General features: G+C 41.6%; 1 protein-coding gene across 1 annotated transcript; it reads right to left on the minus strand.

Moving 5' to 3' along the window:
- Nucleotides 1-121: 121 nt before the first annotated feature.
- LOC106565398 (TBC1 domain family member 20) lies at nucleotides 122-13,725 on the minus strand. The gene is made up of 8 exons (XM_014132465.3): nucleotides 12,767-13,725; nucleotides 10,717-10,902; nucleotides 8,312-8,392; nucleotides 7,568-7,754; nucleotides 7,101-7,202; nucleotides 6,824-6,965; nucleotides 6,294-6,478; nucleotides 122-1,693 (listed from the first exon to the last, which is right to left on the minus strand). The coding sequence occupies exons 1-8, from the start codon at nucleotides 12,822-12,824 to the stop codon at nucleotides 1,426-1,428; spliced, it is 1,209 nt and encodes a 402-aa protein (XP_013987940.1). The 5' UTR covers nucleotides 12,825-13,725; the 3' UTR covers nucleotides 122-1,425.
- Between the last annotated feature and the right edge of the window lie 449 nt (nucleotides 13,726-14,174).

The following is a 14,174-nucleotide window of genomic DNA, read 5'->3' on the forward strand; positions in this document are numbered from 1 at the left end:
AAACCTTAAATAGACACTGGTGATTTTCAACGTTTCCTTCATATTTTCACTACTGCATTCACCTTAAAGAAACACTATGTAGCGATACATAGGAACTAAACAGATATGTCCACTCAACCTATGCAGTTTGCATTGATCTTGTTTTTATTGTTCTCATGACAAATATAACAATTCAACATAAAAGGCAGATAAAAACCATTGCAATGATACAGAATGAGGCTATTTCAGTGCAATGAAAGCCATGGATGGTTAACACTGATGGAGTCAACAGGCACCGCTGAGTATCTGCGTGTCACAATCGAATCAACTACACACGAATCTACTCATGTATCTCTGTTGAACAAATTTCAGTAGGTCCAATGCGACACATTTTTCAAATCGTGTCAACTGTAGTCAATAAGCTCAAGCGACATTTCTTAAAATTAAATGTGCAAAAAACCTTGTCATTTCTATAACCAGGCCATTTGGTGAGTTTGGTTGAAATGTGAGGATAGGGTGTGCAAACAATGTAATAGGACTTCATTATTGTGCAATAAAAGCATGGGATCAAGCTAAGGCTCATGGGATGTCTGGGAGTGCTATCGGTGCTTTGTCGCAGCTCACAAAGGTAACCTATTCCAAACCTAACCTAATTTAGGCATGCTGTGGAAAATAACTATTGCAAATTGTCATCCATAAAGTCAGAAGACCCAAATGAATTCCTTTAATTTAATGTTAAATATGGTTGTGTTTGTACAAAAATTATATTTCCTATAACTTAACAATAATAAATGATGCTTTAGAAAATTAGAAAATGAAGTGCTAAACAAAGACGGGACTAAGACATGTGTATTTGGTCTCGGTACAGAATGAAAGGAAAGGAAGAGGGACATGATGTGTTGAAGGCAGAGGATTCAACTTGATGATCTGCCGGGGGGGGGGGGGGACGACCATGCCAGTGGCGGGCTAGCGGGATCTCTGTCCTTGTGCCAACATGGCCCATGTGAGGTTCAGAGGGACATTTAACTCACCCCTGAACCTGATCGCACAGACCGTCTAAAATGAAACCCTATTCCCTATACAGTGCACTACATAGGGAGCCATTTCAGACACATCCACGCTCTTCATTGGCAGCAGTTTCGACCCCAGTGACAACTCTTCAACCTAGGAAACCTAAGTCTTTGCTACAAATTGTCGCTTGCCATCACCCCTAATAGTTTAATCTCTCTCAGCACAACATTTATCACCATTCGGTTATTTTATTAACAAATATAAATACGTCGACAGTCAAGTCTCTGTTCCATTCACGTCCTTCATATTAATGTGGAAAAGAACTCCATATTCTCTTTACAAAGATCTCTATTCTCTCTCCTTCCCGTGGATGTCTTCTGCTGTATTGGCCGTCAGCCCCCTTCACTCGCCTACAAGTCCCCTTCTCTCTCTCTCTCAGGGAAAGAGGTGTAGGTCCAGTTTGGGCGCCCACTCTAGGGCCGTGTTGACCAGGGTTAGGGCGGCTGCCCCCAGGGCCACAGTGAGCCCCATGACGGCCAGTCGGACGAAGCGCCGAGCCGCGGTGGGTTGGGCGGTCGCCACCATAGCACCTGCAGCAGCTCCCTTCAGCGCCTGCTTCTCTCTCCGCCGCCTCCGCAGCACCGTGTCCGGCTGCTGCTGCTCCGGGGTCAGATCAAAGTCTTTAAAGGTGGAGGCTGCCATCCTGAGAGACAGATGGCAATGGTATTAACACCAGGCGGCTACAGCCATGTTCAAATTCAAGAGTCATTGCTTAATATGCTGATAAGTACATGATAACAGACCTACAGGCTAATGTGAAGGAGGAGACAGAGGACAATGTTATTAACACCAGGCAGCTACTGCTGGGACAGCAGTTTGGGGCTAACCGTGTTACTTGTTCTAGTACAAACTAGTTATATTGGTCTCCCATACTAGTGGTACAGCTTAGAACGAACATCAGAAGGAAGGACATGTATTTTCCTAAATATACAGAGCCTTCGCTTGGGGTATGTGTGTATTTCTATAAACTAGGATACCCGTGAGGATTTCCTAAACTGGACAATTTGTTACAGCTGTTGAGAAGTAACTGATAATAATCTGCCAAATTTTTTCATGTCATTATATTAAGATATGGGGGTTGAATAGCTATATTCAACTAAATACAAGAGTTGATTTAAAACCTGTTTTAACCCTTTCTCGTGGTTTGTGTTGACGGATTTCTCCAAAATTGTATGACATAAAACACATCTTGTCTGTCCTTGCATTTATGGCAATGTAAGTTGTCGTTATATAATATATTACGCATGAATCAGTTAAATTAGACATTGAACTTGAACCCAGTAAGAATCCTGGATTTTTTTGTATGGCGATCTCAGAATTTTCAATTTCAAGTTAATGTCACATGCATAAGTACAGTGAAATACCTTTCTTGCAAACTCAAAACCCAACAATGCAATAATCAATAACAATGTAATACTAGAAGAAAAAATAATAATAGGAAGAGCATAATAAGTAAGCAAGCATACTATATACATGGTCAGTTTCAATACCATATTTACAATGTGCAGGGACACTGGAGTGATGGAGGCAGATATGTATAGGGGTAAGGTGACTAGGCAACAGGATATATGATAAACAGAGTAGCAGCAGTTTGTATGTGAGTGAGTGTGCGTGTGTGTGTGTGTGTGTGTGTGTGTGTGTAGGGTCAGTAGAAATTCAATTGTGCATATTAAGTGTGAGTGAACAGATGAAGTGTGTGTGGAAGTGTGTAGGGCCCCGTGAGTGTGCATAGAGAGAGTGCACAAATAAAAATAAAAAGTTCAATTAATTAGTCCATGTAGCTATTTATCAATCTTAATGCTTGTATAAGCTGTTTAACAGCCCGTTGTTGCCAGACTTGATGCACCGGTACCTTTTGCCATACGGAAGCAGAGAGAATAGTCCATGGCTTGGGTGGTTGGAGTCTTAACGATTTTCGGGACCTTCCTACCATGCCGCAGTGTAACATTTTGTGTCTCCTTATGTTACGGCGTGAAAACAGTTTTTTTGGGCACACAAATCCAAAATAATGTATGTGATTGCAAAAAAACGAATGCTTCTAACCGAGTCACCTTACCTTTATACTTAAAACCTAAATCGACACTGTGGTTCTTCAATAATTATGCATAATACTTGATGCGTATTTGGTGTCGAGCTGTTTAATTACGCAGCGATATTTTCACACATCATCATCTGATCCAGGAAGGAATTTTCTGAATGATAGTCAAGTGACAAAAAGCTGTTGTGATGGCGCATGCGATTAAAACAACAGCCCAAGTGTTCGCAAGGAATGTCAAGAATATTTGTCATGGAAAACGCCGCACACTGCTGCTCACGCTCCCAGGTGATATTCATCTACAACAATGCCTGATGAAGACCTAAGGGTCGAAACGTTGTTGTAGATAAATATCGCCTGGGTTTTTCAATTAAACAACATGATAAATACATTTTGGTTTCCATGTTACAACTGCAATGTTAAACAATACAAGGGGCTTGAAGTAGCCTACTTGAACTTGGAGCTCAGAAATTCAAATACTGGTATAGGCCTAGCTTAATGTAATTATTGTAGTCAATTGATAAATTCTCATGCTCCTTTATAATTATCTGTGATTTCATTTTTGATCCGTTTTTGTGAGAGATGTGGCCACTTTTGTTTGTTTCCCACTACTTCAATTGAAGGGTGTTACTCTACTCTGTTGAGGTAAAACCATGTGTGGTTATTATGAGGACGACAACATCTAATGTTGGCTTCAACTTCGCTTTCCATACAAATCCTTCCATTAAAAAAGGAAACTGGTTTTTGGTGGCTCTCTCCTTATAAAAAGAGAGATGGTGAGATTCAAATGGTGAGATTAATGCTACCGCTATTCATGGCTTTGTGTGTGCCTGCGTCTGCCACACAGGAAACAGAAAAGTCGCCAGTCTACAGTGGGAGAAAAAAGTATTTGATCCCCTGCTGATTTTGTACGTTTGCCCACTGACAAAGAAAGGATCAGTCTATAATTTTAATGGTAGGTTTATTTGAACAGTGAGAGACAGAATAACAACAAAAAAATCCAGAAAAACGCATTTCAAAAATGTTATGAATTGATTTGCATTTTAATGAGGGAAATAAGTATTTGACCCCCTCTCAATCAGAAAGATTTCTGGCTCCCAGGTGTCTTTTATACAGGTAACGATCTGAGATTAGGAGCACACTTAAAGGGAGTGCTCCTAATCTCAGTTTGTTACCTGTATAAAAGACACCTGTCCACAGAAGCAATCAATCAAATCAGATCCCAAACTCTCCACCATGGCCAAGACCAAAGAGCTCTCCAAGGATGTCAGGGACAAGATTGTAGACCTACACAAGGCTGGAATGGGCTACAAGACCATCGCCAAGCAGCTTGGTGAGAAGGTGACAACATTTGGTGCGATTATTCGCAAATGGAAGAAACACAAAAGAACTGTCAATATCCCTCGGCCTGGGGCTCCATGCAAGATCTCACCTCGTGGAGTTGCAATGATCATGAGAACGGTGAGGAATCAGCCCAGAACTACACGGGAGGATCTTGTCAATGATCTCAAGGCAGCTGAGACCATAGTCACCAAGAAAACAATTGGTAATACACTACGCCGTGAAGGACTGAAATCCTGCAGCGCCCGCAAGGTCCCCCTGCTCAAGAATACATATACATGCCCGTCTGAAGTTTGCCAATGAATATCTGAATGACTCAGAGGACAACTGGTGAAAGTGTTGTGGTCAGATGAGACCAAAATGGAGCTCTTTGACATCAACTCAACTCGCCGTGTTTGGAGGAGGAGGAATGCTGCCTATGACCCCAAGAACACCATCTCCACCGTCAAACATGGAGGTGGAAACATTATGCTTTGGGGGTGTTTTTCTGCTAAGGGGACAGGACAACTTCACCGCATCATTTGACGGGGCCATGTACTGTCAAATCTTGGGTGAGAACCTCCTTCCCTCAGCCAGGGCATTGAAAATGGGTCGTGGATGGGTATTCCAGCATGACAATGACCCAAAACACACGGCCAAGGCAACAAAGGAATGGCTCAAGAAGAAGCACATTAAGGTCCTGTAGTGGCCTAGCCAGTCTCCAGACCTTAATCCCATAGAAAATCTGTGGAGGGAGCTGAAGGTTCGAGTTGCCAAACGTCAGCCTCGAAACCTTAATGACTTGGAGAAGATCTGCAAAGATGAGTGGGACAAAATCCCTCCTGAGATGTGTGCAAACCTGGTGGCCAACTACAAGAAACGTCTGACCTCTGATTGCCAACAAGGGTTTTGCCACCAAGTACTAAGTCATGTTTTGTAGAGGGGTCAAATACTTATTTCCCTCATTAAAATGCAAATCATTTTATAACATTTTTGACATGTGCTTTTCTGGATTTTTGTTGTTGTTATTCTGTCACTCACTGTTCAAATGAACCTACTATTAAAATTATAGACTGTAAGTGGGCAAACGTACAAAATCAGCAGGGGATCAAATACTTTTTTCCCCCACTGTATGTAGTCATGCAATGTCCACATTCTCATATTTTAGAATGTAATAATTGAATATCAATGCCTAAGCAAGGCCTAAAGAATGTATTATTTCTGAAGTGGTTATGGCCTACTTTTTGCATGCTTTTGGGGGAGGGAGGGTTCTATATTAGGCCCTATATGTACAATTATATAAATGAACCCTGCTTAAAGGATGTATAGTCCTAGACCTATGTTGTTGTATAGCTGGAGTTATGGGCCAATTTGCATATATTCACATTAATTCCTCAAAGTACACATTTGGAACTGCATAAAAGGTATTTTAGTTTAGTTTCAAACTATTTACAAATGTTTATCCCAATGTCACACATTGGCCCCATTATTTATAGAAAGACACATGTACATGTTCAAATTCCTGTGTCATTGTTTAAATACGCTGGAAATAAGTACATGATAATAGTCGTACAGGCTAGTGTGAAGGAGTAGACAGAATTAGCTCAGTGTCAGGTTATTAGTGCACAGTTCACCTGTCAGGGGAGATGAAGGTTATTCTGTCAGGTTACACTCTCTCATCTCAGTGTTAATGAGGGAATTCGACTCGCAACAGCAGGTAAAAAGAGGAGGAGGGAAAGAAAGAGAGCGAAAAAGAAAGGCGAAAAGACAGAAAAAGGAAAAGAGGCTTGGAGAAGGGAGATGTAGGAGGAGGTAGCGGATCTAGTGGGGGCGGGCGAGAGAGAATCCATGGGAGAGACTACGTGACAGAGACAAGCGAGAAGCTTACTGTTGACTGTACTGCTGGGCAGCCTCCCTGGCCAGCTCGGAGGGGGGGAACTGGACAAAGAGGTCTCCTGCGCGGCTGATGAGCGTCTCGTAGGGCAGGTCCTGGGGGATCTGGGACAGGAGGTGGTGCACCGATGCCATGTCACACTCACAGTCCAACACCTCATCCTCCCGGTACTGCACAATCTGGAACAGACACCAACCAAACGGCGCGCACACACCCACAGTACAACAAGCAGTTAACATTTTATTGAATTCAATAGATGTTGTTATCAAACTTCTACGGCAACTTAGAAGACATTGTCCGAAGACAAGAACACAGCATAAGTGGTCAGCTAAGCTCTATGCTGCTGGAAAAAAACATGTATTTTTTTTATAAAACACTAGTTGTGAGGCACATTTGAACTCTAAGGGTGGCTAAAGCCACATTTCTAAATATCAGATCCATGTCAACTGACAAAAGGAAAAAGAGGGTTATGTTTGGAGTCACTTAGAAAAATGCTCTACTTTAGTCCCAAAAAGAACGCTCACCACAGCAGCAAAGTAGATTGGCATCAGGGGATGGCAGGCCAGGAAGAAGTCATACAACCGCACGACGTGTCGGAAATCTGACAGGACATGGCCAAACCAGGTGATGAGCCAGCTAAGGGCAAAGATGGTGCCCACCTCCGCCCTGAGGACACAAAACGTAGTGACACCCATTTAGCAGTAAGTCACATTATTGGTTTTATAGCTACATTAGTTGTGCTCATTTGTTATTTGAACAAATTACTGATTGTACTAACAGAACAAGAGAAAAGATGCTTACTGCTGCATGAAGTCATGCACCTCTGGATTGACCCTCTCGATGATTGGCATCAGATAGTTAAGGATGTGTTTAGTGTTGTCCATGGTGGGGTCCATAAAGTCCCTGCAGTAAAGGAACAGGAGAAACAAACTGGACATTTGATAACCTGAACTAGAATCAGATAATCAACAAAACAGTCTGTCAAATCCTAAAAATAGAAAGTAGCACTGCGTATTATTAAATGAAATGCTTCCAGACTTGCCTCGTCTCCACCAGCAACTGTATAGGATGACTCATCTAGCCAACTGTGCACAGTTTACAGTTATTTAAACCTGCACACAGTATAGAATGCTGAAACTAACAGGAGGTGCTGCTATTGTATTGTAACTGGCTACGTTCTCTTTTCTACATGGCTTCCCTTCTACTTAAAACCCCTTTGAAAGCCAAGCTCCTATGGGAGGGGAGCACCTAGAGAGACAGAGACCCACCTAAGGTGGTGCGTGGAGAGTTTCTCCACCAGAGCGGTAGCAAGCCGCTCGCCCAGCACCAGCAGGAAGGTGACCACGATGTCATGGTAGCCCTGGTAGTAGTGCAGCTGAGTGTTCCTTCCCAGCACCCGCAGGATGATGTCAATCAACTCCTCCTGGAGGCTCTCACGCTGCTCGTCTGGCATGCCTACACAGGGAGATGAGTCAAAAGTCAAAAGGTCACAAGTCAAAAGGCCCAGTTGATTTCCTCATTATGGGCCAAATCCTAACTAGGGAAAAGCATGTATAACTTGGCCTTTGTGTATCTTATGCACTGATGTCAACAGGAGACCGAGTTATGCAGGCAGCTCCCAAATTAGGCTACTGTAGTATACAACTGGAAAAGACGGTCACAACCTTCCTGACAAAATTACCAAACTTTCGCATGCAAAAAGGTTGTCCTGAATTCTTGGCCAGTGAAACACAAGCATGGCAGAATTCCAATGAATTCCAAAGCACCCAGTAATCAGATTATGCTTTCTCCATTTTGAGACTTTCTGCTGCTTTAATAAATAAAAGCAATAACATACAGACATCTAGAACACTCTCCAAAAGAAACAAATACAAACTGACAGGGTTGCGTAGTCTGTAGGCCTACATCACACAAGTCAAATTCAAGCGGGACGCAGGCAGATCAGACAATGATGACAAACCACACCACTGCCTCACGTGATTTAGTGCTATTCTAAGACCAGTGTCACTCACCAGGAGGGAATCTTCTCAGGGAACGCTGGACATCCAACAGCACCTGGTTATAGTCCTTATTATTCTCCCGCTCTACTTCCTCTGGAGAAGAGAGAGATCAGGTCACACTTAACTAGGGATGCACGATATATCGGGTGAACATATCGGAATCGGACGATATTAGCTAAAAATGCCGACATCGGTATCGGCCGATGTCTCGTTTAACACCGATGTGCAAAACCGATGTCAAAGCTGACGTTCATACCTATATAAACATAGGTACATGACGTAATGATGCCACGTAAAATTTGGCGCTAAACGTGCAACACAGCATTCCTAACCTAGCCCACAGAATGTCTGCTGTGTGGATCGAGCAGTCAACAAGACGAGCAGTAATTTGAAAGAGTAAGAACATTTCAGCGAGACAACTCAAAGGTGAAATCCATTAAAGCCAAGATAATGGATTCATTGCCCTTGATAATCAACCGTTCTCTGTCGTGGGTGATGTTGGCTTTCGCCGACTGGTCGGGCACCGGTAAACACTACCAAGTGTGCTATTTTTCAGATGTTGCCCTACCGGAGTTACACAGTAATAGCGTTACTGCTATTAGCTTCACGACATACATACTATGGAAAACCGTTTGGGTCTTTGTGTGTCAAAAAAGATACAGTAGCACTGTCTAAGCTGTACAAAAAAGTCTACAAACAAGAAAACACCGGTCACGAACGATGTGTTTTCAATACCGCGTTGGTAATAAAAGCATCATTTGTTTGACCGCAACAACTGGGGTAGTTAGCTTTAGCTTGGTACCTAGCTGGCACCAATACAACCGGCCTGAAAACAATGACCAGTAGAAACTGCAGTCATTTTCATTATTCTTAGCAATGATTTAGGAATCCTTGTGAGTAAGGTTGCCACTTGTTGTTCGCCTATTGAAATTGAACTTAAGTTCGTGAAAATAAATAGCTAGCCAACTACTTAACCCTGTTGCCCATAGCTAACATTATAAGATTCAGCTGGCTTCATCTGGCTAGTGAGGCTCAACCGTACCGGGTTATCTGTTATGAAGCAAGCCACAGTAAGGATTAGGCACAATAGTGGACTTTGCAGTTTGCCTTCAAAATAAAAGTAGGTCATTGACAGTGATGAAAATAAATACAAATAGTAGAATTATGCCATACTTTTATTCTGAAGGCTAACCGCAAAGTCCACTGTTGTGGCTAATCCTTATTGTGACTAGCTTCACATAGATGGGTCCGACCACCATTAATCAAATAAGAACTGTCTTGTAAATTAGGGTTATTTTAGATGATGACACCTAACTATACAGCTACTGAAACAGATGTCGTTTTGCTATGTTTTTGGGGAAGAACATTGTTTGAATCCATGAGCTAGCTAGCTTTTTTTTTAATGACCAGCACTGTAGGTGCGCGAGACAACTTTACCAGCATCATAGCAAACATCAATGAATTGTTATGACATAGGAAATACGAGTGAGTGGTACATGACGAAAATGTGTAATAACTACGTAAAAAATGTACCAACCCGTTAAATTATTATATTCAGGTCCTGATTGGTTAACAAGCTTAATCGACACGTCAAATCGTGTTAAATAGTATATTTTAAGACACGAAAAGACCCAAACGGCGTTCCATAGAAATCCTGGTTGAGAATGAAACAACTGAACAAATGAACAATGAAACAGCACATCAAGTAAGTGAAATAAATAGGTTTTGATTATGTTTTACTGATAATGGGAACATATGTAAATGCCAACAAAATAACTTTTTGATCAGTGTGGTGTGTGTAACCTTTATTTAACTAGGCAAGTCAGTTAAGAACAAATTCTTAATTACAATGACAGCCTACCCCGGCCAAACCCGGACGACGCTGGGCCAATTGTGCACCGCCCTATGGGACTCCCAATCACAGCCGGATGTGATACAGCCTGGATTCGAACCAGGGACTGTAGTGGAGCATCTTGCACAGAGATGCAGTGCCTTAGACCGCTGCATCCATGTGTGTGTGTGTGTTAACTATTTAACTGTAAAAGAATGCTTAAAAAGACACTAAAATTCGAAATATCGGTATCGTTTTTTTTGGCAAGAAAAATATTGGATATCTATATTGGCCAAAAATGTCATATTGGTGCATTACTACTGTTAACCACCAACTGTTGTTGGGCGCATGGAAGGTATATAGGCAATTGCAGTGGAGATGTGGACTCCTGTAATTTATGAAACTATCAGGTTCAGCAATTAGTAGACTAACTCAAGTGACAAAATCGGCTGTCAATTAAGCTCAGACCCTAAATCCCCCTTAAAAATAACTTCAAATCATGCCCCTACGCTTGATACAGGACTATTACCCTTTTTAGCCTTAGTGGCATCCCTGGTCTGTCAGTGGCAGTGGCCAGGCAACTCACCTAGTTTCTCAGGCAGGATGTCGGTGGGCACGTTGAGCAGCCGTGGCCACACTTTACAGCGGATCTCATCAGTGAGCAGCCCCCCCTCGCTGATGGCCATCCTCCTCAGCACTGCCACATCAACTGGCGTCACGTTCAGGGCCTGAGAGATCTCTGCCAACTTCCTCTTCCTCCGGGAGTCCCCATCTGTCCACATGACAACGGTTCAGGTGAGGTCTCAACTCACAGCAGTTACAGTAGCACAGTGGCCATTAGCCAGAACATCCTCCTGAGATAGCTAAACTTGGAAGCGGACAGGCAAAGTATCCATCAGACCTGGGGTTCCCAAACGTTTTTACTCAGGCCCCCCTTCCAGCATTGAGGAACACATTCCGAACCCCCCCCCACGCACACACGTCACGTCTATTTCTATAGGCACAAGCACTGTTCACACCCCTCTTGTTGACGCAGAGAACATTTTGTAGGTTAAAAGCTAATTAGTGCAATTCTACACATTTTGTCATATTTATTGTTTATTTATATGATATTTAAGTGACTCAAACATTACAACAAAATGTATGGGCTAAAAAACATTAGCTGACATGTGCTAGTTGATCTGGACATTTCTGACAAGTTATAAATAGCTCTCTAAGGTATGCAATAACCAGTGGTGTAAAGTACTTAAGTAGTACTTTAAAGTATTTTTACTTAAGTAGTTTCTTTAGGTATCTGTACTTTACTGTTTACATTTTTGACAACTTTTACTTTTTCTCCACTACATTCCTAAAGGAAATAATGTGCTCTTTACTCCATACATTTTCCCTGACACCCAAAAGTACTCGTTACATTTTCAATGCTTAGCAGGACAGGAATCGGTCCACTTATCAAGACAACATCCCTGGTCATGTCTACTGCCTCTGATCTGTAGGACCCACTAAACACAAATGTTATGTTTGTAAATCATGTCTGCGTGTTGTAGTGTGCCCCTGGCTATCTGTAAAAAAACTACAAAAAAACAGTCTGATGTGCTTATAACATAAGACACTCACTAATCACAAATGCTTAATTATGTCTGAGTGTTGGAGATAGCCAGGGGCTATCTGTAAAAAAATACATAAAAACAAGAAAATGGTGCTGTGTGGTTTGCTTAATATCAGGAATTTGAAAGGATTTATACTTTTACTTTTGATACTCAAGTAGATAAAAAAAAAAAAAAACTTTTTGACTTTTACTAAAGTAGTATTTTTCTGGGTGACTTTCACTTGATAATTGGGTACTTTTTCCACCACTGGCAATGACTGACATGACAAGAGGAAAACTGATGATGCACTACCCAATTTCGAAATTGCATCTTGTGCATTCTACTATAACAACTTTCAATAAGTTGAAAGCTGGACTGAGTTCCTAAAATAAAATTAAACATTTTGTTTAGGAAACACTGCATCAGACAAGCAAGTACATACCTGACAAAACTGAACTGCAGACACCCAGCTGACTGAAGTGTGAGGGAGTGCTTCAGTAAAATAACCACTGGGTTGGGGAGTTACAACCATCATGTAATGTAACGTTAGTACCTGGCTAGCCCAATTCATGACCTTTTGACAGTCCCCCTGCACTGTGCCTTTTCTGGATATTGATGTCACTGTGCCACACAAACTGGGAATACTTGTGTGCTTTCAGGAGTATTACATATTTATTACAGTTAATTTAGCTATGTATTTTAAGGAAGCCCGTTCTATTATACGTTCCTAGTACTGTTCCGGTGATTGGTGAAAGATTTAAGGAGACCATGTCAAACAATGCCTGGTTAACTACCAGTCAATGGTGTGTTGTTAGCTAACGTTAATGCATTTCGTTTTCCAGCTGTTAACGTAAACGTTAGCTAGCTAATCTAGTTAAAACAAGTTTGCAAACATGCGTCATGACATGACAACTAGTTAGCTAGACACATTCGTCACATCCTCTCAACTAATTGGGTAACTAGCTAACAGCTAGCTAACGTTAACTAGCTAGCTAAACAAACAAAAAAACAGAAAAACAATGAATGTCCATGACGTTAGAATAACGTTACCTTGTTTTCCAATCCCATTCAAAGGTGAAGACGCACCAACACTTCTAGATCTTTTCATGGTTTCCACACTACAATCTTCTCGTCATCGTAGATTATACTATTGGATAGATATAATTTTCTTTCTCCAACAAACTGATTAGCTGTCCATGACAAATGTTCCCAATACCAAACTAGCCTAGCTAGCTAAATAGATCAGTTATTGACGTCATTCAGCTATTGGTTATTTTATCGCAAAGTATAGCCAATTTCAAAAATTAGATTACTCACATAATTAACAACATAATAATTTAGAGAGATACAATTTAGCTAGCCACGTTACGCTTTTACCGGACAAATAATTTGATCAAAGACGGTACAGTATGAAGATAGGCTAAAACTGCTTCTCCAATAGAATTCCCCGATCACACTTGTAGGCGGTGTCATGGCGACGTTGGATAGCAAGGCTCATGCGTATAAACATGTAATCGGGACTAACGGTCGTCTAGCACCAAACTCCGCATGTCCGTTGATTTGACGGCCTGCACATCTTTCGATATCAAGTCGTTTTTGACATAAATGAAAACGTGTCAGTTTGTTACTTTCACAAGGTTGGGGTAACACCATGTTCGACTACTTAAAACATTGGGTCGAATCTAAGTTGTGCCTTTAGATTTAGGGAAAATTAAAAACTAAATAATAATTGTTCACTTCTCTCATTGACTTCCCGCCTCGTCTGTTTAGCCAGCATTCCCGGAAGTCTCGTAATGTTGCGCCTCTGGGTTTAGAAACTCTGTGATTCGATGCTTTGGTGAAGGTGCCCGCGCTGATTGCTGTCGTGCAGGGGCATATTCATTACGGAAACCGTTTACTTACAGAGTACTGTCTATGGTTTAGCGTTTAAGAACCAAACGGAAGAAACCAAAATCTGTCGTTTTTTTCTATGTTAAGTCCCTCCACGTTTCGTTCAGTTTGCTTCCGTTTAAAAAAAAAAAAAATTCAACAGAATCGGCGTAATGAATACGCTACAGGTGATGATGACGTACAGAGCAAGGATGCTGCTGGAACCCGTCTTTTTTAATATATATATATATTTTTTTTTTATACGAGGTTAGCCGAAGCCTCTGCCCTTTTCAACAAGGGTTGTATTCCTACCACATACAGACCCAATCAGTCGATATAATCGAGAACTATCATCAGAAGTCACGGGATATGAATCAGAGGGGCACCCACTAGTAAGTCAAAAGGTTCAAATCAACGTTTCATATCGTAATTTCCGAGTAGGCAAAAAGCATCAACCACGGCAGTTATTACACCCAGCATAAATTGGTGGGGGTAATGAGTAATAAATTAATTTGGCCCTAATATATGAACTTCACATGACTGGGAATACAGTTATGCATCTGTTAGTCATAGATACGGGTCGCTACAA

Source organism: Salmo salar, chromosome 12 (assembly GCF_965601325.2).
Source record: "Salmo salar chromosome 12, fSalSal1, whole genome shotgun sequence".
In the NCBI taxonomy this organism is placed as follows: Eukaryota; Metazoa; Chordata; class Actinopteri; order Salmoniformes; family Salmonidae; genus Salmo; species Salmo salar.